General features: G+C 47.6%; 1 protein-coding gene across 2 annotated transcripts in view; it reads right to left on the bottom strand.

Annotated features, from left to right (window-relative positions):
* The window catches only part of cfi (complement factor I), a 120,132-nt gene that overhangs the window by 48,049 nt on the left and 44,884 nt on the right, over nt 1–27,199 (bottom strand). For both annotated transcript variants that reach the window (XM_085961597.1, XM_085961607.1), the window contains 2 exons: nt 6,490–6,519; nt 4,523–4,647 (listed from right to left, as the gene is read on the bottom strand). In XM_085961597.1, the coding sequence (XP_085817723.1) occupies nt 4,523–4,647; nt 6,490–6,519 (155 nt within the window). The remainder of the gene's footprint in view (nt 1–4,522; nt 4,648–6,489; nt 6,520–27,199) is intronic.

The following is a 27,199-nucleotide window of genomic DNA, read 5'->3' as shown; positions in this document are numbered from 1 at the left end:
CCCCGAGCCCCGCCCCCACCCCCCCCCGATCTCCCGCGCCCCGCCCCCCCGATCTCCCGCGCCCCGCCCCCCCCGATCTCCCGAGGCTCCCCCCGATCTCCCGAGGCGCCCCCCCCCCCCCCGGTCTCCCGAGGCTTCCCCCCCCCGATCTCCCGAGGCTCCCCCCCCGATCTCCCGAGGCTCCCCCCCCGATCTCCCGAGCCCCGCCCCCCCGATCTCCCGAGCCCCGCCCCCCCCGATCTCCCGAGCCCCGCCCCCCCCGATCTCCCGAGCCCCGCCCCCCCGATCTCCCGAGGCTCCCCCCCCCGATCTCCCGAGCCTCCCCCCCCCGATCTCCCGAGCCTCCCCCCCCCCGCGATCTCCCGAGGCTCCCCCCCCCGATCTGCCGAGGCTCCCCCCCCGATCTGCCGAGCCCCGCCCCCCCCGATCTGCCGAGCCCCGCCCCCCCCCGATCTGCCGAGCCCCGCTCCGCCCCCCCCGATCTGCCGAGCCCCACTCCCCCCCCCCCAGATCTGCCGAGCCCCCGCCCCCCCCCGATCTCCCGAGGCTTGCCCCCCGATCTCCGGAGGCCCGATCTCCCGAGCCCCGCCCCCCGCCCGAGCCGGCTTCAAGAGCAGAGAGAGAGACCCCGCCCCCCGCCCGAGCCAGCTTCAAGAGCAGAGAGCGAGACGCCGCCGCGCAACCTACCGCGTGAGGCCCGGCCGGACTCAAGTTGCGTGCGCTGACTCCTGCCCCACCCGCCTTTACTAAGATGGCAGCGGGTAGCGACGCTCGGCTGAGGCCTGCCCCTCCAGCCTTCACAAAGATGGCGGCGATCGGGGGCCGCTTGTTGACTGGGGCCGGGAGGTGCCTAGCTCGGGCGTGGGTGCGGAGGAGAGGCCGAGGCTTCGAGGCCTACCTGGAAAAACGGGGGAAAGGTAGGAATATTAATGAGATTAGATAAAAGATTTAGAAAGTAATTAACTTTTTTAAAAAACAATATATGTTTTAAAAGCAACTTTTTTTTTAAAGACGCAGAAAGCAGGAAAAAGAAAGGAAAAGTTTGGAATCAAGATGGCGGCGACTCACCTCGGTTCAGAACGATAAGGCCCGCCCACACACGCACCGATTGGTCGACCGTCAGGTCACCGAAGCGTAGGATTGGTCAATCGTCCTGTCACTCAACTGTAGGAGGGCCCGCCCACACGCGCCAGGAACCCGGCGTACGATTGGTCGACCTCGAGGTCACTCTATCGCTAATGAGATGCTAATGAGCGGAATGTTGAACGTTTTTTGGATACCGCGGGTGCAATTTTTGTCCGGCTGAAACGTAAATATGCCTATGACTGGTCCGTAATCATAAGCTTTCTTTTGACGTGACGCGCGTGTAGGTATGCTCTATAACTTTCGAACGTATAGAGAACGGACAGACAGACAGACAGAAAGACAGACAGAAGAGCTCTTTTATAGATATAGATAAGAACACAAGGAGACACAACAGCCCCTCCTGTGCAAAAGTACACCACCCACCATTTTGGATCGGGCTCCTCTATAGGCGTTCAGGACACACGGCGGAAGTATTTAAAAAGCTCATTGGTTTGAAGTAGCATCGCATTGACCACTGCCTTAGCTCTCAGAGAACAGCTCAACTAAGAGCGCTTCACCTGAACCACCCCTCCCAACCCAATGCACTAACAGCCCCCCAAAATCCTTATCACCACCATCCTTACTACCACCACCGATTGCCTTCCTTCAGTCCAGCCTTATGGGTCTTGTCTTCACTTCATTACCAATATAAAACACCAAATCCAGAACAAAAAACAAATTTATCCAACAACTCAAATCCATCTGTATCTAATAGTTAAAAGAAAGAATTAAGAATCACACTTATGTAAGCGCTTAGTGCCTGTCTTCTGTGCTTGTTTACTTCTCCTAGTGCTCCTACAAAGTGTCTTCCCAATGGTTACAGCTTTGGAGGGGGAGGCTGCTGAGCTTCCATTGAGGATAATTCAGATGACCATGGTGGGCGACCTCGAGCAGCTCTGGGCTTTGAGGGTCTGGCTGCAGATTGCAGCATCTTGATGTGGGCCGGGGCAGTCTGACTGTGTGAAACTAACAAGGGAACTGGTGAAGCAGGTGGTTGGGGAGCAGGCATGCTGTCATCCTGGGGAGGAAAACTGGTGCTTCTCCCATGGAGTCAAGGCTGCAGCATTCATACAGCTCTGCATAAAAACAGAGTGCAGGAGTGACATAACACTCAGAAAGCCCCTGTCAACACTGGCCCCCAGAGCCAAGATGGCAGCCGACTGAGCTTCCATGGCAGCAATCATAGCAATTATGAAAGCTTTCAGCAGATGCTCCATCACGGTGGACAACATTGTTGTGTTCATGCAACCTACCACTCAGTCCATGTTGGACAGAATGGTCTCCATCCGCTGCCTTGACACACATTGGAGCTGGACTCCTCCATGCTCTGACACATTGGGCTAGAATTTCCCAGGGCTGTGGAGGCAGGAATGGAGGTGTGTGGGGTGTTAAAATCATGAAATCGGGGGGCACGAACCCACCCACCCCCAACCCGCCTCCATGCCCGTTTCCCAGGAGGCGGGTACCCAACCTGTGTTGGGAGCCGCCTCCCCGAGGCGGGAAGGGGATTAGTGCCAATTAACTGCCTGTTAACAGGCAGTTAACAGGCAGTTTTTAGCCTAATCCCTATTTTTATCCCTGAAGTGTGGGCTTCCCGATGGCTCCAAACCACGCCAAGTTAGTGAGGCGGACCGTCGGGCTGAAGGACTTGGAGGGTTCGAGATGTCCGGTGTTCAGGTGAGTGATGGGTGCATGAGTGCAGAGCTAAGTGTGTTTGGTGTGTGTAAAGTGTTTAAATAAGTTTTACTTACCTTTACTTACTAATGCAGGCTTCCTTCCTTCAGGTCTCGGGAGTCCCTCAGCCCACTGGCACAGAAGGCAGAATGGCCGTGAGCTGTCAAAATCTGCAGCCTCTGCTTTCTGTTCTGGAGAGATCTCTAAATCAGCCTGAGAGGAAGGAATTAACTTAGAGTACAGATTGTCAGTGTTTGACAGCTTCAAAGAGCTGTCAAATGCTGATATTTCATCTGTCAAAAGCTCTTGACAGATGAAATGTCAATCTGTGATGTCACCTGTTGCCAGGTGGCCCTTAATTGGCCTGCTGAGCCTGCTGGGCGGGCTCAACAAGGTCAATCAAGTGAAAATCGAGTGGGTTGGCCACAACTCGATGGAGGCGGGACTACAACCCCAAAAGTGGGAGTCCTGCCTCCTACTTGCCTCCATTGATAAAATCCAGCCCATTGTGTGCAAGTTCACTGGCAGACTGTCCAATGCACCTAGCATTTCCTGGTGTATGCCCATCAACCTTCTTTGGTAGCCTGAGCCCTCAAAGTCAGCATCTGAGTTTTCTGCTGCAGAGCAAGTACAGGATCTCGCCCTCCAACGTGCTGGAACCTGTGGTGTCCTATCCCCTTGCCCGAGTTTCTTCACACTTGTGCCAAGTGATTCACTACATGAAAACCAAGCCAAGCCCCAAAAGTATGTGTGGTATCAGTTTCTGAGCTGGGGCTTGCTAAGGCTTGATTGAGTGAAGGTGCTTCTTCAGGAAGGCCGACCTCCTCTTCCTGAAGTGGCCCAGGGGCCTCGACATTTTCAGCACCTGAAATGAAAGAGAGGGACAAGGGTTAGCTTTCAGTTTTAAGACAGAGCAGAGGGAGAACGGGCTGGTGAAAGCAGTTCCAGTTTGCCATGCAGTGTGTTTAGGGTGAGATACAAGTAAGAAGGGAAAAAGAGGAAAGGGTGTGAAGAAACCTTGCGCACCATCTCCTCCAGCGTTGTCACTCATCATGGCCATGACAATCTCCCTGCGCCTGATGGCCAGCACATTTTCTTCTAAGGGGGAGAGGATGTGCAGGCAGAACTAGCCTCCTCCAGTGGCAGTCTCCTGGAAGAAGTTGTGCGTGATCTTCTCCTGCAATAAAGAAGGGAGCGTGTTCGTGACAGTCTTGTGAGGTGTTTAGAGAATGTGCCTGTCATAATCAAATAATTGACACGCAGTGTGTAAGATGTGAGATGTGGGGAAGTGAGAAGTGAGGGTTGCAATAGTAGTGAATGTGTGAGTATGAGGAGAAGGGAGGTGTGGGGCAGTGATTGTAGGAGAGTGAAGGGAAGCTGGGCGGGGATTATTGTGAGTGGTGAGGCTGGAGGTGGTGGAGATGTGAGCAGAGAGTAAGAGGGCAGTATTTTTACCTTGATAACTCTGATGAGGTCAGTGAACATTCAGCATTGTAGTCATGTCCTGGGAGCTAAGCTCCTGGCATTGACCTCTTCAGCAACACTTTCCCACTGGTGACGGTTGCCTGGAGGGCAATGGAAATAAAAAATGGGGAGAGATGTAAAGCGGGCTGCCGACTCACTATCACTCATTTTACACTATCGCTCAAAGTCAAAATCTACCCCAATGTCTTCAAGAAACAAAAGACAGTTCAAGGTAATGAAAGGAGAATTCTAAACTTACCTGTAAAGCTTCAACACCTCCCACAAGCCTTTTAGATCTCTTTAAGGTGCTATTACGTGTGTCTCTCGTAACGTTTGAAATCCCACAGGATATTTTAGCAAGTGATGACTTGAGCAGGATTCTTTCTAAAGGTAATGTTAAGTGCACATTCTGTCTATTAGCCCTGTAATACACCAAATTCAAGCCAGTCTACACAAATCATTGTTTTCCAGTACTGGGAGATGTAAATTGGTCATAGGCCCTCCGAACAGTGGGGGTAATTTTGATTTTGTGTACTTGTGTTAAACGGGCGATAGCGAATGGGCAACCCATTTTACATCGCTCCTGATTTTCATTTAATTCCCATTGTGCTGAATTGCACCCTGATTAATCTGTGGGGCAAATTTGGTAACTGAAAATGAACTATCTACGCACAAGATTAATTTCTATGCAGTTACTGGAAAGTCAAATTCGTTCCTTTCTTTTTCTGGTTGCACACCTTACCCGTACATAGAGGAAGGTCCGCACAGGCAAGTGATGTCAACAACATGTTGCTGGCCTGGACAGGTGGGCTGAGAGCTGGTGGCAGCTGTTTGCCTGTACTGTCAGTGGCCCTCTGCCTCTGCGGGAAGGGAACAAAACCATTGCAGTCTATGGAGTAAACAACCGCAGGGTACATGAACCGGTGGTATTGTAGACCCACAGAACTTAGGGTATTTGGTTCTGCCACTGGGATAAGGCCGCACATTTGTTCTCCTGGTCTCTAACATATAATGAAGCCCAGCAGAGCTACAGAGACTCAGGCAATCAATGCAAACAGGATCTGTGTTTAACTGCAAAGTAAAACCACTTGAGGCCTTCAGCAGCACTTCTGAAACAATTTTCACCTTTATTTTCAATTTACATGATTACAGTTGTCTTTTATTGATTCAGAAACCAAATAGCAGGCACCTCTATGGGTTTCTCAGATAGTTTATAGTACATGCCAGTGAAGAAGCTGAAGTCTTTTGTTTATCCCTTAATTGCCTGCCTCTCAAATTCTCCCCTCCTCTGCTAACAGCAGTTACTCATGTTGTGGTGCATGGGACAGGTGCCAATCATTCTCTACTACCTCCCAAAAGTCGCCATTCTTCATCTGTAAGTCTAGTGAGTGAGCTATTCTACCATGGGGAGCTCAATCTTACCCTCACCAAACATCAAGACACGTCCACTTTATGCAGCAAGGATCACTAAAGAGTGATCAAGAGCAGGAACACTAACTGATTTCTCCCTCCCTTGCTTAGGTGCGCTGAAATTGATTGTAGTTAGAACATAAGAAATAAGAGCAGGAGTAGGCCATACGGCCCCTCGAGCCTGCTCCGCCATTCAATAAGATCATGGCTGATCATCAGCCTCAACTTCACTTTCCTGCCCGATCTCCATATCCCTTGATTCCCCTAGAGTCCAAAAATCTATCTATCTCAGCCTTGAATAAACTCAAACACTCAGCATTCACAGCCCCCTGGGGCAGAGAATTCCAAAGATTCACAACCCTCTGAGTGAAGAAATTCCTCCTCATCTCAGTCTTAAATGGCCGGCCCCTTATCCTGAGACTATGCCCCCTAGTTCTAGACACTCCAGCCAGGGGAAACAACCTCTCAGCATCTACCCTGTCAATCCCCTTCAGAATCTTGTATGTTTTAATGAGATCACCTCTCATTCTTCTAAACTCCAGAGAGTATAGACCCATAGGCATTGTCAGGCCATCCGAGATAAACTAACTTAGCATAAAACAGCAGTCTATCCTGCGACCTTTCTGGTTTATGTCACCGAATACTACACCAGGCAATGTGTTTGGCTGAGAGGATCATTGTCAGAGTCCTGGGGACAACTCTCTGACCCTATATGAACTGTAATTACATAAATTGAAGATACAGTTGAAAATTGTTTCAGAAGAAAACTAAAGGAACTTCACACCTTCACTGGAAAAAATTGCTAACTACGTTTACCTGCATTATAATCTGTGATTGTGGTCGTTCCTTTATAAAAAGAAAAACACAAGAAGTGTATTAATCATAATGACAACCATTCCCATTTAAAGTTATTAAGTTCATTACTCCAGGGATTTACAATAGCAGCCAATAAATAAATACACTCGTACAATGACTGTAATGCCAATTCAGAAACAGATGGATATGTTGGACTGAAATTTCCAAACATATACATAAGCAGTTGATTTATTTTTGGCTAATTTATACATTTAGATCCCACTAAAAAGAAACTGCATTAATGCAAGACTCCAAAGTTGGTAATAGTATGAGCTATTGTAAATACTTGAAAGAGGTAAAATCAGCATGTTTACATGATAATACCAAACATCAATGTGTTGATGTGTTTGTCAAAGCATTTGAGATATGTCATGTTATGAGAGAATACTAATGGTTTGGAGAGATGAGTTGAATAAGTAATGAATTTGCCTACTTTCTCTGCTGAAACATGTTGAGGCCAATTTTTTGTCCTGGCCAGTGTTCCAGTGTAAGTTGGGTGTTGTGTGGTTAGCACATGTTCGACTTTTACATTGCTGAATCTGACTACTTCCAAGGTCAACTAATGTCCTTTAGGGAAGGAAATCTGTCGTCCTTACCTGGTCTGGCCTATATGTGACTCCAGACCCACAGCAATGTGGGTTGACTCTTAACTGCCCTCTGAAATTGCCTAGCAAGCCACTCAGTTGTATTCAAGAAGGTGGCTCACCATCACCTTCTTAAGGGCAATTAGGGATGGGCAATAAATGCTGGCCTTGCCAGTGACGCCCACATCCCCTGAATGAATATAGGAAAAAAAATGACATGCCATGGGCAAGCGCCTGGTGTGATTAGTTCCTCATCCTTTGTGGGGTAGGATTTCGGATCTTAAAGGCCTGCAGCAACTTAAACGGTGATTATGTTTTGGAAATTTGATTGCTGATATCCTTCTAACAACCTTAGAAAACCTCTGGGAGCAGTTGTGACAGTAGCAGGGCACCATGGTTTGAGGAGGCCTAAAAACCTTGTTGCAGCAAGTGCAGCACAGGAGGAACCCAGCTTCACCATGCCTATGGGGAACTCAATGATCTGGTGGAGGCATGTACCTCACTGTACCTGTGCTCCTCTGTTGTCTACTGCTGTACCGTGGGACGAGCTCCACCTGAACTGGAATGGGACCAGTGTCCTAGCAGAAAGGGTAAATAGGGAGGTGGCAAAGGCTTTAAACTAGTAAGACTGGGGAGGGATCTACAAGAAATGAAACAAGCCTAAATACAATATGGTAACAAGGAGGGTTGATGAGGGTAGTGCGTTTGATGTAGTCTACATGGATTTTAGCAAGGATTTTGACAAGGTCCCACATGGCAGACTGGTCAGAAAAGTAAAAACTCATGGGCTCCAAGGGAAAGAGGCAAGTTGGATCCAAAATTGGCTCAGTGGCTAGAAGCAAAGGGTAATGGTCGACGGATGTTTTTGTGACTGGAAAGCTGTTTCCATTGGGGTTCCACAGGGCTCAGTGCTAGGTCACTTGCTTTTTGTGGTATACACCAATGATTTAGACTTCAATGTAGGGGGCATGATTAAGAAGTTTTCAGCTGATACAAAAATTGGCCATGTGGTTGATAGTGATGAAGAAAGCTGTAGCTTGCAGGAAGATATCAATGGATTGGTCAGGTGGGCAGAAAAGAGGCAAACGGAATTTAATCCGGAGAACTGTGAAGTAATGCATTGGGGGAGGGCTAACAAGGCAAGAGAATACACAATGGGCCATAATTTGCGACCCCCACGGGTGCGTACGAGGTGTATATGCGCCTGTAGGGACCGTACAAGTTCCAGGTTTAGGCATGTGAAGCGCATGCGTGAAAACCCGGAACTTGCAATCTGTCAAGAATTCTCTTGAAAGATCATCCTCATCCCCCAGAAAAGGGCCTCCGCGGGTGGAGAGTTGCACCATTTGCCCAACTTCCGCCCACTGAATGCCCATGAAATTATTATGCCTGGTAAAAGCAGGCGTAAGTCCTGCTTTTACCAGCGTAAGGGTTTGAAAAAATAGAAAAATAAAATTTTATCGCTCATTTATACTTTAAAAACCCTGTCCAATAAGGTAAATTTATTTTTAGCTCTATTAAAACATACTGAAAAAATTCAAAAAATATTTAAATGGCATTTTAATTAATGTTAAATATGTAATTTAAAAAATATATATTTCATGTGATTCCCATTCATACTTATGGGGATTCCGTTTGTACGGAACTCCCATAAGTATGAATGGGGATTCGTTTCTTTTATCGGTTGGGTCGGCCCACGAGATCCCAGGGGTGCTTGCGAACTGCCTGTGCCCCTGGAATATGTGGACCTCTACCCACAGGTACCCAGAGACGCCAGGAGCGTGAATCTCTGTGCCTCCCGGACTACCAGATAAATTCGTAGATTTTTTACAGGTCGGAGGCAACCGCCCGCGGGAAGCCCCCGACTGCAAATTTTGGGCCAATAAATGGTAGGATACTGAGAAGTGTGGAGCAACAGAGGGACCTTGGAGTGCAGGTCCACAGATCCCTGAAGGTAGCAAGACAGGTAGATAAGGTGGTTAAGAAGGCATACGAGATACTTTCCTTTATTAGCCGAGGCACAGAATATAAGAGCAGGGAGGTTGTGCTTGAACTGTATAAAACATTAGTTAGGCCACAGCTAGAGTACTGTGTACAGTTCTGGTCACCACATTACAGGAAAGATGCGATTGCACTAAAGAGGGTACAGAGGAGATTTACAAGGATGTTGTCAGGACTGGAGAATTTTAGCTATGAGGAAAGATTGGATAGGCTGGGTTTGTTTGCTTTGGAACAGAGGAGGCTGAGGGGAGACTTGATTGAGGTGTATAAAATTACGAGGGGCCTAGATAGAGTGGAGAGGAAGGACCTATTTCCCCGAGCAGAGAAGTCAATAACCAGGGGGCTTAGATTTAAAGTAGTTGGTAGCAGGATTAGAGGTGAGCTGAGGAGAACTTCTTTTACCCAGAGTGCCCTTGAAGTCAATTCAATTCAATTTTATTTGTCATATCTGCAACAGACGTGTGTACTGCACAATGAAATGTTGATTTTTACGCGTCCTCCCAACATTGGAATAAATATGGCATAACAATAATAAAAATACTAATAGAAAGACAGTAATAATAAATAAAACAACAGTAATAAATAATAATAAATTAATCGTTCATGAGTCTTACGGCCTGGGGGTAGAAGCTGTTTCGAAACCTGTTGGTATGAGACCGTATGCTTCGGTATCTCTTACCGGACGGGAGCAGGGCGAAGAGGTTGTGGCTGGGGTGACTCGCGTCTTTAATGATTCTCAGGGCCTTCCCCCGGCACCTCTCGGGGTAGATATCCTGCACAGCAGGTAGTTTAATTTCTATAGTGTGTTGTGCAGCTTTCACTACCATCTGTAGAGCCTTGCGGTCTGTGGCGGTGCAGTTGCCATACCAGGTAGTGATGCAGCCGGACAGGATACTCTCGATGGTGCACCGGTAGAAGTTGGTGAGAATCTGGGGGGCCATTCCAAATTTCTTCAGTCTCCTGAGAAAGAACAGGCGTTGGCATGCCTTCTTGGTTACAACGTCGATGTGATGAGACCACGTTAAGTCCTCCGTAATGAATACACCCAGGAATTTGAAGCTGCTGACCCTCTCCACCTCAGCCCCTTCGATGTAGATTGGGGTGTGCCCCTCCCCCTGCCGCTTCCTGTAATCCACGATCATCTCCTTTGTTTTGCTGATGTTGAGGGAGAGGTTGTTGTACTTGCACCATTCTCCTAGGGCTCTTACCTCCTCCCTGTAGCCTGTCTCGTCGCCATCTGTGATCAGGCCTACAACGGTAGTGTCATCAGCAAACTTGATGATGGAGTTGAAGTTGTGCGTGACCACGCAGTCGTGAGTAAACAGGGAGTACAGAAGGGGGCTGAGCACACAACCCTGGGGAGCTCCCGTGTTCAGGATCAGTGTGGAGGAGGATTAGATATCATCCAGATATCATTCTGGTAAACCTACACTGCACTCTCTCCAAGGCCACTATATACTTCCTAAGGTGTGGAGCCCAGAACTGCTCACAATACTCCAGTTGTGGTCTAACCAGGGTTTTGTATAGCTGCAGCATAACTTCTATTCAAGTACTTTTTAAATGCGATGAGCGTTTCTGCCTCTACCACCCTTTCAGGAGTTCCAGACCCCCACCACACCAAGCGGCGGAGGAGGCATTTAAGATAATTAAATGCTTGTTAAATGCTTGTTAACTACTATTTTGCCAGCCTATTTCTATTTTACCACTTTTTTCACGAGGTTCATGTCGTTTGGAGATCATGTCAGGTAAGTAGGTCGGGTTCTCTATGTCTCCCCATTGCTGTGAATAGATGGCAGCTGCAAAAGTGGTATGAAAGCTACCATTTCACAGCTATTCACTTTCCAATGTCAGAAGCTTGAGCCTTCAGGACTTGGAAAACATTTTTGAGCTTTATGCAGTTTAGAAGTGTTTGGAGTAAACTCTCTACCCACTGTCACTTCCTTGAAGCAAGCTTTCTCACCATTGACAGATCGCTTCTGTCATCTCAACTTCAGCTGCTATCTATTCCAGCAACATCGGTGCCCTTGAAAAAATCTCATCTTGGTCCTCTGAATCCCTCCACGATCAGCCCCAACACCAACATCACCAACAACAATACCAACCTTCTCCGCAATCACCTGATGCTACACAGGACACAGGGCATCAGCACCTGACAACATTGCTGCCTGGGAGGCCAGCGATGGCATCACCATGGCCAGATTTACTTCACTTGACACTGTACACCCTGGCTGCCACATGATGCGCCAGGTTGACACCAGCACCATAAAGCATCCCTACAATGTCCAAGCCATTCCTTTCACACTCATCACAATTGGTGTGGGGGGGTGGGGGTGGCAGTTATGTCTCAACATTCACTGGAACTCACTAAGACACTTCTCAAGGTGCGCACAGATCTGTCCAATAAGGTAAAGTGTTGAAAATATAGATTTCAATGTTTGACAGCACATTAACAGAAAATTGACATGAACATTGGCTAAACCACCCAAGTGCCTACCCTTGTGTGTTGCTAGTTGGTATGATTGCACTAGGATGAGGGTGAGTGTGAGGGGTGGCTACTAAGATGGGGAAGTGATAATGTAGATAGAGAGGGATGGGTGGAGGTGCAAGATAAGTTGGTGTGAGTAAAGATGTGCAGGAGTGGGGTAGGGAAGGCAGAGTGAAGGGGGATGTGATGAGTGGTACAGCAGGATGAGGTTGAATGTGGCTTTGCAGTAACGTTTCGTGATCTACTGAGACAATTGAAAGGTTTGGGCCACTGCAGCCTGGTCCTCCTGATGACATCCCTGCTTGTGCCCTCCTGTGCAATGTGCAACCAGGCTGCATTGGTGTCCTGGGGAGGTCTGCGTACTTTGACTCCTTCCATAAGCATATGGAGGGAGTCATGGGAGAGCCTGGGTGCAGCCGTGCACCTTTGTGCAGTGCTTGTCTGTGTTTGCAGCAACTCAATGCTGTAGAACACTGTCAGCAGAACTGTCAATCAATTTGGACATGGCCCCTTTAAGGAAACCGGCTGATGACGCGTCATCAAATGACGTCATCAGACCCGCTTCCTATTAATTGGCCGGGAACCTTGCAGGGCGGGCTTAACAAGACCTATTAACGTGAAATCACTTGGAGAGTGTGGGCTGCAGTCGGCAGCGGGCTGGGACCGCGACATGGACCCCTGTAGCCCTGGACCCGCCTCAGTTAGCAAAATCGTGGCCAATGGTTCTAATGGCCTGAAATAACAACAGAAAATGCTGGAAATACTCAGCAGGCCAGGGAGCATCCGTGGAGAGAGAAACAGAGTTAACGTTTCAGGTCTGGGACCCTTCATCAGAAATGGAAATAGCTGGAGATGTAACAGATATTAAGCAGGTGCAGAGACGGGGGGGGTGGGGGGGTTAGGAGGGGAGGAAGAAATAGAAAGAATATCCTGTACTTTTGTAAGAGGCAGGAAAGATAAAATGTTGCAAATGGGAATGGCAAAAATCATACTGCATGAAAAATGGGGGCAGGGATAATTATCTGAAATTGTTGAACTCAATGTTGAGTCCGGCAGGCTGCAAAGTGCCCAATCGAAAGATGAGGTGCTGTTCCTCGAGCTTACGTTGAGCTTCATTGGAACAATGCAATAGCCCGAGGACAGAGAGATCAGAGCGGGAGTGAAGTGGTGAATTAAAGTGACAGGCGACCGGAAGCTCAGGGTCACCTGTACGGACTGAACGGAGGTGTTCCGCAAAGCGGTCGCCCAATCTGCGTTTGGTCTCCCCAGTGTAGAGGAGACCGCATCGTGAGCAGCGAATACAGTATATTAAATTGCAGGAAGTACAAGTAAATCGCTGTTTCACCTGGAAGGGGTGTTTGGGGCCCTGGACAGTGGGAAGGGAGGAGGTAAAAGGGCATGTGTTGCATCTCCTGCGCTTGCACGGGAAGGTGCCAGGTGAAGGAGCAGGGCTGTTGGGGGTGATTGAGGAGTGGACCAGGGTGTCACGGAGGGAGCGGTCCCTTCGGAATGCTGAAAGGGGAGGTGAGGGGAAGATGTGTTTGGTGGTGGGATCACGTTGGAGGTGGCGGAAATGGCGGAGGATGATCCGTTGAATGTGGAGGCTGGTGGGGTGAAAGGTGAGGACAAGAGGAACCCTATCGTGGTTCTGGGAGGGAGGGGCAGGGGTGAAAGCAGAAGTGCGGGAAATAGAACGGACATGGTCAAGGGCCGTGTCAACCACGGTAGAGGGGAATCCTCGGTTGAGGAAAAAGGAAGACATGTCAGAAGCACTAGTATGGAAGGTGGCATCATCAGAACAGACGCGGCGGAGACGGAGAAACTGGGAGAAAGGAATAGGGTCCTTACAGGAAGCGGGGTGGGAGGAAGTGTAGTCCAGGTAGCTGTGGGAGTCGGTGGGCTTGTAGTGGATGTTTGTTAAAAGCCGATCGGCAGAAATGGAGACGGAGAAGTCAAGGAAGGGAAGGGAAGAGTCGGAGATGGACCGTGTGAAGGTGAGGGCAGGGTGGAAATTGGAAGTAAAGTGAATGAACTTATCCAGTTTAGGGCGAGAGCAGGAAACGGCACCAGTACAGTCATCGATGTACCAGAAAAAGAGGTGAGGGAGGGGACCTGAGTAGGACTGGAACAAAGAATGTTTCACATGTCCCATGAACAGGCAGGCATAGCTAGGGCCCATGTGGGTTCCCATAGCAACACCTTTAATTTGGAGCAAGTGAGTGGAGTCAAAGGAGAAGTTGTTCAATGTGAGAACAAGTTCAGCCAGGCGGAGGAGGGTGGTGGTGGATGGAGACTGGTTGGGCCTCTGTTCAAGGAAGAAACAGAGTGCCCGAAGGCCGTCCTGGTGTGGGATGGAGGTGTAGAGGGATTGGACGTCCATGGTGAAATGGAGACGGTTGGGGCCAGGAAACTGGAAACTGTTAAAGTGACGGAGGGCGTTGGAAGAGTCGCGAATGTAGGTGGGAAGAGACTGGACAAGGGGAGAAAAAATAGAGTCGAGATAGGAAGAGATTTTTCTATGATTCTATGATAAATTAAACAGAAAAGGAGAGCATAGGACAGACTAAATTAGGGGAGGACATAAATGACCAGGGAATAAATAGAGTTATAGAACAGGAGTGTAAAAAAAAGGTTAAATTAAAGTGAGAGGAACTGCTATTAAAAATGAGTTAAACTATCTGTACAGCAATGCACACGATGTCCATAATAAAACAGGGAAACTGGAGGCAATAATATGTTGCGAAGAACCACATATATTAGGGATTACTGAGATATGGCTGCAAAGACAGCCAATGAATCACTTTTGAAGTGTAGTAACTGTTGTAATGTAGGAAACGCGGCAGCCAATTTGCACACAGCAAGGTCCCACAAACAGCAATGTGATAATGACTGTAAAGTCCGCGCCTCAATAATACACGGATTTCGGGAGAACAGTTTAACAGGTACTTTACTGAACAAGAGGCAGCTTGAAACTGAAACTACAGAAGCCTGCTAGGGCCTTTTATACAGGGGTGGTCACTGCCGGTACTGCAGTCTAAGACCAGTTATTCCCTTAAAGGTACATACACAACAATTCCTCCCCTTTTAGATAAACAGTACATAACATTCATTTAACAACTAAATAATAACTAATTACAATTACAATTTTCTCAGTAATATATACATCAACTGAAATAGTCATTTATAAGTTCAGTCTTTGAGGAGGCTTCCTGATCCGGACTGGATAGCGCCTTTCTCGAGTATCCTGTTCTGGCGGTGGAGTCAATTCTGGCTCATTGTTATTGGTTGGTTCGTCAGCTTCCAATACCCCTGCTTCTGAGGTAGACGCAATCTGTACTTCGGGCTTATTACCAGGTGCACATGCTTGTGGTACAGGTTTGGCTTGTTCCTGTGACTCTAGAATCTGGTCAGCATGGCGTCTCACAATGCTCTCTCCAACGTCCACTGTGTACATTAGTGGTCCCTGCTGTGTGCATATAGTGCCTGGCTGCCATTTTTCTGTTCGGTAGTCGCGGGCCAAGACTGGTTGCCCTATCTTGAAGCTCCTGGTTGGCTTCTCATTTATGTGCTGGAACTGCTTATCCTCAACATCTCGTCTTATGTTTGGATTGAGCAAATCCAAGCGACATCTTAGTCTCTGGTTAAAAAACAGTACGGCTGGAGTTTGGTTGTTTACTGCATGTGTTGCATTCCGGTAAGCAAACAGGAAGTTATCCACCTTGTGTTGCAGTGGTATGTCATCATTATACATTGCCTTTATGGCCTTTTTAAAGGTCTGAACAAACCTCTCAGCCAATCCATTTGTGGCTGGATGATATGGGGCAGATGTGTAATGTTTCACCCCATTATTCTTCAGGAACCTCCGGAAATCCTCAGACACAAACTGTGGGCCATTGTCGGAACAGACCTGTTCTGGCAACCCATTCCTGGCGAAGATGGTTCTTAGGACTGCAATCATTTTCTCCGTGGTGGTGGAGGACATTTTAATGACCTCTGGCCATTTCGAATGGGCGTCCACAGCAATTAGAAACATTGAGTCCATAAATGGACCAGCGAAATCAATGTGTACCCGTTGCCATGGAGATGAGGGCCACTCCCATGGATGTAGTGGGGCCTGTGGTGGAGCATTTTGGACCTTCTGGCATCCTGTGCATCTCTTGGTCATATCCTCGATTTCTTTATCGATTCCCGGCCACCACACAAACGCCCTGGCTAGGCTCTTCATTTTTACCCCTCCCAGATGACCCTCGTGAAGCTCATTGAGTACCCTATCTCTCAACTTGGGTGGAATTACCACTCGGGATCCACACATCAAGGTTCCCTGGCACACTGACAGCTGTTCCCTCCTTGGCGAGAATGCTGGCAACAGTGAGTCGCCATATGCTGGCCATCCCTTCACCGTCAAATCATAGACCCGGGAGAGTGTTGGGTCATTTCGGGTTTCCTTCTCAATACTTGCGTTTGTAACAGACAAACATTCGACTATGGTCGCATGGAATATCTCCACAGGGTCCACTGCAGGTGCTTCTTCCGCCGTAGGCAACGGTAGGCGCGACAGCCCATCAGCGTTTCCATGTTGTTTCGTACCTTTGTACTCTATGTCATACTGATGTGCCCCTAGAAAAAGTGACCATCTTTGCAGCCGTTGCGCCGTCATCACCGGAATGCCCTTCTTTGGGTTAAAAATCGAGACCAGGGGTTGATGATCAGTCAGTAGGGTGAATTTCTGCCCGTGCAGATAGTGATTGAACTTCTTCACCCCCCACACCAGGCTGAGGGCCTCCCTGTCAATCTGGGCGTAGTTACGCTCGGCTGAGGTTAGCGATGCGATGCAAAGGCTATTGGCCTCTCTGAACCGTCACGGAATTTGTGTGACAGCACCGCTCCAATGCTGTAAGGTAATGCATCACATGCCAACCGAATTGGTAGTGTTGGGTTGTAGTGGGCCAATACTTCTTTTGAAGTGATTTGGCATTTACATTCCTGAAAGGCACGCTTACACTCATCACTCCATTTCCATGTTACACCAGTTTGAAGGAGGGCGTTCAGTGGGTGCAGAATTGTAGATAAATTCGGCAAGAACTTATGGTAGTAGTTCACGAACCCGAGGAACGACCTCAGTTGCGACACATTTTCCGGTGCTGGAGCCTTGACTACAGCCTCAATCTTGTCCGGCGACTTATGCAACCCTTCCTCATCAATCATGTGGCCACAATACGAGATTTGTCTCCTGAAGAACTCGCATTTGGGACGGTTGGCTCGTAGCCCATATTCCTGCAATCTCGTGAGCACCTGTTCCAGGTTGGCAAGGTGTTCATTGTCATTTTCGCCCGTAACCAGGATGCCGTCCAAATAACACTGGGTCCCCAGGATCCCTTGCAGGACTTGTTCCATTGCCCTCTGCCACATAGCCAGGGCCGATGCTACCCCAAATACCAGTCGATTGTACTGGTAAAGGCCTTTGTGAGTGTTTATCGTGAGGTATTTCCTAGATGCTTCTTCCACCTCCATTTGTAGATACGCTTGAGCCAGGTCAATCTTTGTAAAACGTTTCCCTTCAGATAGTGAGGCGAAAATATCTTCTATCCGCAGAAGCGGATACTGTACTGTGTGCAGGACTGGGTTCACAGTCACCTTGAAGTTCCCACAGATGCGAACCTTCCTTGGCTCCCCAGGCGTGCTGCTCAATGCTTTCTTCATTACAGGAACAATGGGTGTGGCCCACTCGCTCCAGTCCACCTTAGACAGCACCCCCGAACGCTCCGGACTCTCCAGTTCAGCTTCCACAGCTGGGCGTATCGCGTATGGCACCGGTCTGGCCTTGAAAAATTTTGGGGTTGCATTATCCTCAATCTTTATGGTTGCCTTTACTCCTTTTAGAGTCCCAAGTCCTTGTTGGAACACCTCTTCCGCGTCAGATAGAATTTGTGACAGACGTCCCGGTGCGACGTCATCATCTTTTTTGTTAGTCACAGTTAGTGCCAGAATGGAATGCCAATCCAATTGTAGTCTTCGGATCCATTCACGTCCCAATAATGGTGGTCCTCCATCTCGTAGTATATACATGTATAGTTTCTGTGTTTCCTTTCCATTATATTCAACTGGCACCCTTATTTTTCCTCTGGGGTAGACCTTTTGCCCCGTGTATGTCTTCAATACAATGGACGTGTCCTTTAAGGGTATGTGTGAAAATAGCCGCTCATAGTCTCGTCGATTCATGACAGTTAGGGCTGATCCTGTGTCCAATTCCATCTTCACTGGGGACCCTGCTATCATGAGGGTGACCCAAATGGTTCAGTGATCTTCTTTTGCGATCACGTTGTGTAACTTTAAACAACTTAGTCGCCTGCTCCCGGAGTCCTTATCACTCTCCTGATCTTCTGAACTACTATCTGTCAGTTTCTTTACTTTCCTGTACTGTTCCTTAGTAGTTCTTGTCATGTTGGTCTTCTTTCCCAACCTGCAGACTCTTGCTATATGTCCCATTTTCCCGCATTGCCTGCATATTTTGTCTTTAAACCAGCAGTCCTTCTGCTCATGGGTTGTTCTGCCGCAGCGATAGCACTTTTCGGCTCCATACGCCATTTCGTTAGCGCTGTATTCTTGTGGTTTCTGTTGTATTTCCGCAGCTCCCCGTGCTGCTGCTTCGTAGGATACTGCCACGCTGAAAGCCTGTTCTAGCGTCAGGTCCTTTTTTGAAAGTAGTCGTTTCTGGGTTCCTTCACTCTGGATATCGCAGACAAACTTATCCCGTAAGGTGTCTGCCAGTCCTGCTCTGAACTGGCAGTGCTTCGATAACTTGCGTAGTTCCGTAAGATAGTCAGCATTGCTCTCATCTTTGTGCTGGTTTCTTTTATGGAACTTGAATCTTTCTGCTATCAGCAGTGGTGTAGGGTTTAGGTGTTCCTGTAAGATATGAACAATCTCCTCAAAACTTTTCTCCATTGGTTTAGCTGGGGTAATTAAATTCCGCAATAGGCCGTACGTACTCGCACCCATCAGATTTAATAATACCGACGCCCTCTTTCCATCAGCCACCTCATTTGCCTTGCAGTACACTTCAATTCTTTCCACATACGTGATCCAGTCTTCTACCTCGTTGTCGAAAGCAGTGATACTGCCACTTTTCGGCATCTTGGGCGATTTAAAATGGCGCCTCCTGCGCTTTTGCTTCTTCCCCAGTGGAATAAAATGGCACCTCCCGCGCTTTTTCTTCTTCCCCAACGGGATAAAATGGCGCCTCCTGCGCTTTTGCTTCTTCCCCTTACTGCCACGCTGCTCCTAGCGTTCTACGGGGTAATGGCGGCGACCTGCAGCTTCGGCGCGTCTCGCTTTCCTTCCCCCCCGTTTAGTTTCTCTCCGCTGTCCTGTTCTCGAGCACCGACCGCGCCCTGTGCGCTCCACCCTCTCTCGTTTTCTTTTCCTGGCAACGCTGTGTGGCCCGATTTGTAGAGCCGCTCGATCGAGCTTGAGCCCGCCGCAGTCTGGAAGGGTCAGCGCGCTACCTGCTACCAGCACGATTCGCTGGAACCACAGTCTCTCCCGCAATTCTCCAAACACCGATGGATTCTTTGGGCGGTTGCCCTCGGTCGACGCCCGTTGGTCAGACTACGACCTTCCAGGACCTTCCTTTCAGGCGAGATCCCCGTGAGATGATGCCACACTGCAGGTGAGTTCGAACTTACTCGTCGCCACTGTAAAGTCCGCGCCTCAATAATACACGGACTTCGGGAGAACAGTTTAACAGGTACTTTACTGAACAAGAGGCAGTTTGAAACTGAAACTACAGAAGCCTGCTAGGGCCTTTTATACAGGGGTGGTCACTGCCGGTACTGCAGTCTAAGACCAGTTATTCCCTTAAAGGTACATACACAACAATGACCAGATAATCTGTTTTTGTGATGTTGTTTGAGGGATAGAAAGAAAGAAAGACTTGCATTTATGTAGTGCTTTTCACAACCACAGGATCTCCCAAAGCACTTTACAGCCAATGAAGTATTTTTGAAGTGTAGTAACTGTTGTAATATAGGAAAAGCGGCAGCCAATTTGCACACAGCAAGGTCCCACAAACAGCAATGTGATAGTGGTCAGATAATCCGTTTATATGATGTTGATTGAGGGATAAATATTGGCCATGACACCAGGGATAACTCCCTTGCTCTTCTTCAAAATAGTGCCATGGGATCTTTTACGTCCACCTGAGGAAGCAGACGGGGCCTTGGTTTAACGTCTCATCTAAAGGACGGCACCTCCGACAGTGCAGCACTCCCTCAGCACTGCACTGGAGTTTCAGCCTAGATTTTTGTGCTTAAGTATCTAGAGTGGGACTTGAACACACAACTTTCTGACTCAGAGGTGAGAGTGCTCCCATGGCTGATAGAAAAATCAGGGCTGAAAAATCAGGACTGAGAATTAAACATTGCAGGGTATAACATGTTTAGAAAAGATAGAGAAGGAAAAAGGGGAGGTTGAGTAGCTGTACTTATTAGAGATAACATAATGGCAGTAGAAAAAAGTAATGCAGCCATCAGTAAGACAAAAATAGAATCTAAAATAGAGATAAAAGATAATAAAGGATCAATCACACTAATAGGGGTAGTCTACAGACCATGTAGTAGTGGAAGGGAGGTGGAGGAAGAAATATGCAAAAAATTAGGGAAATTAGTAAAAAACATAGTTGAAATCCCCATGATTATTATTCCACCAGCATGTTATTGACAGAACTAAGCAATCCCACAATCATTGGATCAGATCAAAGCTCTGCAGTCCTGCAACATCCAGTCATGATTGGTGGTGGACCAGTAAACAACTGATGGAAGGAGGAGGCTCCATGAACATCACCATCCTCAATGATGGCAGAGCCCAGCACGCGAGTGCAAAAGACAAGGCTGAAGCATTTGCAACGATCTTCAGCCTAAAGTGTCAAGTAGATAATCCATCTCGGCCTCCTCCTGAGGTCCACCATCACAGATGTCAGCCTACAGCCAATTCGATTCACTCCACGTGATATCAAGAAATGGCTGAACGCATTGGCTATAGCAAAGGCTATGGGCCCCGGCAATATCCCGGATGTCGTGCTGAAGACTTGTGCTCCAGAACTAGCCGCACCTCTAGCAAAGATGTTCCAGTGCAGCTACAACACTGGCATCTACCCGACAATATGGAAAATTTTCCAGGTATGTCCTGTCCACAAAAAGCAGGACAAATCCAATCCAGCCAATTACCGCCCCATCAGTCTACTCTCAATCATTAGCAAAGTTATGGAAGGTGTTGTCGACAGTGCTATCGAGCGGCACTTACCAATAACCTGCTCACTGATGCTCAGTTTGGGTTCTGCCAGGACCACTAGGCTCCAGACCTCATTACAGCTATGGTCCAAACATGGACAAAAGAGCTGAATTCCAGAGGTGAGGTGAAAATGACTGCCTTTGACATCAAGGCAGTATTTGACCGAGAGTGGCATCAAGGAGCCCTAGTAAAATTGAAGTCAATGGGAATCGGGAGGAAAACTCCCCACTGGCTGGAGTCATATCACAAAGGAAGATGGTTATGGTTGTTGGAAGCCAATCATCTCAGCTCCAGGGCATTGCTGCATGAGTTCCTCGGAGCAGTGTCCTAGGCCCAACCATCTTCAGCTGCTTCATCAATGACATTCCCTCCATCATAAGTTCAGAAATGGGGATGTTCACTAATGATTGCACAGTGTTCAGTTTCATTCGCAACTCCTCAGATAATGCACATGCAGCATAACCTAGATGACATTCAGGCTTGGGCAGATAAGTGGCAAGTAACTTTCGCACCACACAAGTGCCAGGCAATGACTATCTCCAACAAGCGAGCATCTAACCACCGCCCCTTGACATTCAATAGCATTACCATTGTCGAATCCCCCAACATCAACATCCTGGGGGGTCACCATTGACCAGAAACTTAACTGGACCAGCCACATAAATACTGTGGCAACAAGAGCAGGTCAGAGGCTGGGTATTCTGCGACGAGTGTCTCACCTCCTGACTCCCTCCACCACCAACGTACTGTGGCTGCAGTGTGTACCATCTACAAAAGGCACTGCAGCAACTCGCCAAGGCTTCTTCGGCAGCACCTCCCAAACCCGCGACCTCTTCCACCTAGAAGGACAAGGGCAGCAGGTGCATAGGAACATCCACCCCCTCCAAGTTCCCCTCCAAGTCACACACCATCCTGACTTGAAAGTGTATTGCCGCTCCTTCATCATCGCTGGGTCAAAATCCTGGAACTTCCTCCCTAACAGCACTGTGGGAGTACCTTCACCACAAGGACTGCAGCAGTTCAAGAAGGCAGCTCACCACCACCTTCTCAAGGGCAATTAGCAATGGGCAATAAATGCTGGCCTTGCCAGCAATGCCCACACCCCATGAATGAATAAAAATAAAGTCAGGAGTGTGATGGAATATTCTCCACTTGCCAAGATGAGTGCAGCTCCAACAACACTCAAGAAGCGCAATACCATCCAAGATAAAACAGCCCGCTTGATTGGCACCCCATCCACCACCTTAAACATTCACTTCCTCCACCACTGACGTACTGTGGCTGCAGTGTGTACCATCTACAAGATGCACTGCAGCAACTCGCCAAGGTTTCTTTGACACCACCTCCCAAACCCACAAACTCTACCACTTAGAAGGACAAGGGTAGCAGGCACATGGGAACACCATCACCTGCAAGTTCCCCTCCAAGTTACACACTATCCTGACTTGGAAATATATCGCTGTTCCTTCATTGTCACTGGGTCAAAATTCTGGAACTCCCTCCCTAACAGCACTGCGGGAGTACCTTCACCACGTGGATTGCTGAGATTCAAGAAGGCAGCTCACCACCCCCTGCTCAAGGGCAATTAGGGATGGGCAATAAATGCTGGCCTTGCCAGTGATGCCCACATCCCAGGATTGAATAAAAATAACTACCCTGAAATTAATTGGCCAGAAGAGGTAGGTAAAGGGGATATGGGAATGGAGTTCCTACAATGTGTACAGGACTTCTTTCTACCCCAGTATGTAAGGAGCCCTAGGATTATTGGCTCAGAAGATCAAGATGTAGAATCAGTTTGGGTGGAGATAAGAAATAGTATGGAAAAGAAGTCACTGGTGGGAGTAGTCTATAGACCCCCTAACAGGAGCTACACTGTAGGACAGAGTATAAATCAAGAAATAATGGTGGCTTGTAAGAAAGGTACTGCAATAATCATGGGCAATTTTAATCTTCATATAGATTGGACAAATCAAATTGGCAAGGGTAGCCTTGAGGACGAGTTCATAGAGAGTATTCGGGATGGTTTCTTAGAACAATACATTGTGGAACCAACCAGGGAGCAGGCTATTTTAGATATGGTAATGTGTAATGAGACAGGATTAATTAATAATCTCATTGTAAAGGATCCTCTTGGGAAGAGTTATCATAGCATGATTGAATTTCAAATTCAGTTTGAGGGTGAGAAACTTGTGTCTGAAAATAGTGTCCTAAGCTTAAATAAAGGCAATTACAAAGGTATGAAGACAGAATTGGCTAAAGTGGACTGGGAAAATAGATTAAAGGGTAAGACAGTAGATAAGCAGTGGGAGACATTTAAGGAGATATTTCATAACTCTCAGTAAGGGTTTATTCCAGTGAGAGAGAAAGACTACGAGAAGGATGAAACATCCGTGGCTAAGGAAGTTAAGGATGGTATCAAATTGAAGGAAAAGGCATACAATGTTGCAAAGATTAGTGGTAGGCCAGAAGATTGGGAAATTTTTAGAAACCAGCAAAGGATGACTAAAAAAATAATAGATTTTTTAATAGGAGAAGATAGATTATGAGAGTTAACTAGCAAAAAATATATAAACAGACAATAAGAGCTTCTACAGGTATTTAAAAAGGAAGAGGGTAGCCAAAGTAAACATTGGCCCCTTAGAGGATGAGTCTGGGGAATTAATAATGGGAAACAGGGAAATGGCAGAGACTTTGAATAGATATTTTGTATCGGTCTTCATGGTAGACGACACTAAAAGCATCCCAATAATAATTGATAATCAAGGGGCTATAGGGAGGGAGGAACTTAAAACAATCACTATCACTAGAGAAAAAGCACTAGGCAAACTAATGGGACTAAAGGCTGACAAGTCCCCTGGACCTGATGGCCTGCATCCTAGGGTTTTAAAAGAAGTGGCTGCAGAGATAGTGAATGGGTTGGTTGTAATCTACCAAAATTCCCTGGATTCTGGAGAGGTCCCAGCAGATTGGAAAACCACAAATGTAACTCCCCTATTCAAGAAAGGAGGGAGACAGAAAGCAGGAAACTATAGGCCAGTTAGCTTAACATCTGTCATTGGGAAAATACTGGAATCCATTATTAAGGAAGTAATAGCAGGACATTTAGAAAATCATAATACAATCAAGCAGAGTCAACATGGTTTTATGAAAAGGAAATCGTGTTTGACAAATTTGCTAGAGTTCTTTGAGGATGTAACAAGCAGGGTGGATAAAGGTGAACCAGTAGATGTAGTGTATTTGGATTTCCAGAAGGCATTCAATAAGGTGCTGCATAAAAGGTTACTGCACAAGATAAGAGCTCATGGTGTTAGGGGTATTATATTAGATTGGATACAGGATTGGCTAACTAACAGTCAGAATAAATGGGTCATTTTCCGGTTGGCAAACTGTAACTAGTGGGGTGCCACAAGGATCAGTGCTGGGGCCTCAACTATTTACAATCTATATTAATGACTTGGATGAAGGGACTGAGTGTACTGCTGCCAAATATGCTGACAATACAGGTGGGAAAGCAAGCTGTGAGGAGTACACAAAAAGCCTGCAAAGGGATATAGATAGGCTAAGTGAGTGGGCAAAAATTTGGCTGGGTCATTGAATATATTCAAGGTGGAGATAGACAGATTTTTGAAAAACAGGGGAATTAAGGGAATAATGTGGGAAAATGTGAGGTTATGCACTTTGGTAGGAAGAATAAAGCAGCAAAATATTATTTAAATGGCGAGAGACTACAGAATGCTGCGGTACAGAGGGATCTGGGTGTCCTCGTACATGAAACACAAGAAGTTAGCATGCAGGTAGAGTGAGTAATTAGGAAGACAAATGGAATATTGGCCTTTATTGCAAGGAGGATGGAGTATTAAAGTTGGGAAGTCTTGCTACATCTGTACAGGGTGTCGGTGAGACCACACCTGGAGTACTACGTACAGTTTGGTCTCCTTATTTAAGGAAGGATATATTGCATTGGAGGCAGTTCAGAGAAGGTTCACTAGTTGATTCCTGAGATGAGGGGGTTGTCTTATGAGGAAAGGTTGCGCAGGTTGGGCCTATACTCATTGGAGTTTAGAAGAATGCGAGGCGATCTTATTGAAACCTATAAGATTCTGAGGGGGCTTGACAGGGTAGATGCAGGGAGGATGTTTCCACTCGTGGGGGAATCTAGAACTAGGGGGCATAGTTTCAGAATAAGTGGTCGCCCATTTAAAATGGAGATGAGGGGGAATTTCTTCTCTCAGAGGGTCGTGAATCTTTGGAATTCTCTACCCCAGAGAGCTATGGAGGCTGGGTCATTGAGTATATTAAAGGTGGAGATAGACAGATTTTTGAAAAACAGGGGAATCAAGGGTTATGGGGCGCAGGCAGGAAAGTGGAGTTGAGGCCAAGATCAGATCAGCCATGGGGGGGCGGGGGGGGGGGGCGAGGGGGAGGGGGGGTGGAGTCAGGCAGGTAACAGGATCCCAGACGAGATTGAATGTACAGTAGAAGGTAGTCAGCAGGTGAGTATGGACACAGGTATCGTATCGGCCACCTATTATACACCCCACCTAATATTCAGTTCCATTAAGGTCAATGGAACTTAATATTGGACAGGGTGTATAACTTGCCACCAATGTGATACCACCCGCTCTGCACTACCGCCCAAGATGAATTTCTACCCCAGTAACTCAGAGACGCATACATGAATCAGAGATCAGGAAAAGGCAGAAACAATGGGGCAAGTAAGGAGATAAATCTATAGTAAGTGGTATATAAATTTATGCTAGAAGCATTAGAAATAAGATGCTGGCTCTGGATACAGGGAACTACGATGGAGTAGGAATATAAAGTACATGGCCAATGCCAGAAGATGGGAATGAATATAACATTCAGGCATATAAAGTACTCAGAAAAGATAGAGTGGGCAGAAAAAAAGTAGCGTAACCATATATCAGAGACACTAGGGAGGTCCAGCAGGAGGTAGAAAACAGTCAATGAGCTATTTTTAGTAGACATCTTTAAGATGAAAAAAATTCAAGTTATCACTATTGGTATGCTGTAAACCTCCAGGTCAGCATAAGAAGGGAAATCATTCACTCTACGAAGAGATAAGAAGGGTATGTGAGAACAGAAAGTTTATTTTAATGGGTGACTTCAATCATTCTAATTTGGGCAGATCCAAGTGGTCTAGATTCAGAGATGTTAATCTATCTTCTATTATGTTTCTTTCTATATATATATATATATATATATGTATATTATAATATAAAACGGTTGGTCTGTCTGTCTTTCTGTCTGTTTGTCTGTCTGTCCGGCTATACAATCAAAAGTTATAGAGCGTACCTACACATGTTATATCAAAAGAAAGCTCATCATTAGGGGAGTCTAATAGGCATATTTACTTTTTGGTCAGACAAAAATTGTTCAGACAGTATACAAAAAAGTTTCAAAAAACGGCAACATTCCGCTCATTAGCGTTGAGTGACGTGATGGTTGACCAATTGTACAGGGGATTAACCTGATGGTTGACCAATCGGTGCGTCACGGGGGGCATTTCATTGCGTGTGTGGGCGGGCCTAATCCTTCTGAGCTGAGGTGAGTGGCCGCCATCTTGATTCCTAACTATTGATTTATTTTTCCCACTTTCTGTGTGTTTATTTTGAAATATAGATTTCCAGCAAAAAAAAAGTTGTTTTTAAAAGAAAAAAAAATCCTTTTGTAAAGGGGACTCGAGCATTCCCCCCCTCGGCGGTGGATGAGCTGCCTGCAGGCCTCAGGCCTCGAAGCCTCGGCCTCTCCTCGCCAGCCACACCTGAGCTAGGCACCGCCCGTCCCGCTGGGCCCGCCCCACGATCGTCGCCATCTTGGTAAAGGCTAGCGGGGCGGGACTGAGCCGGGCGTAGCCATCGCCGCCATCTTGCTAAAGGCTGGCGGGGCGGGAGACAGCGGGCACGTGAACGTCGGTGGCGGCCCGGAGTGCAACCTGAGCTAAGGTGAGTCCGGCTGGGCCTCACGCGCTAGGCCGCGCACCGGCCAGCCCTGAGGCGCTGATCCGCACACGGGTGCTTCGGGTCACCGCGTCCGGGCTCTGAGAAAAGGCAGACAGAGAGGGGGAGGGAGGGACAGAGAGGAAATCAGGGAGAGATAGGGGGAGGGAGAGGAGAGGGGCAGCGAGAGGAGAGGGGGGGAGAGGAGAGGGGGGGGGAGGGGAGAGGAGAGGGGGGGAGGGGGGGAGAGGAGAGGGGGGAGGGGGGAGAGGAGGGGGGAGGGGGGGAGAGGAGAGGAGGGGGGAGAGGAGGGGGTAGAGGAGAGGGGGGAGGGGGGAGAGGAGAGGGGGGAG

Source organism: Somniosus microcephalus, chromosome 2, assembly GCF_052327205.1.
Source record: "Somniosus microcephalus isolate GS21.2 chromosome 2, FLI_Smic_1.0, whole genome shotgun sequence".
In the NCBI taxonomy this organism is placed as follows: Eukaryota; Metazoa; Chordata; class Chondrichthyes; order Squaliformes; family Somniosidae; genus Somniosus; species Somniosus microcephalus.
Note: the sequence above shows the minus strand (reverse complement) of the source record. Positions and strands in the feature narration are given on the sequence as shown.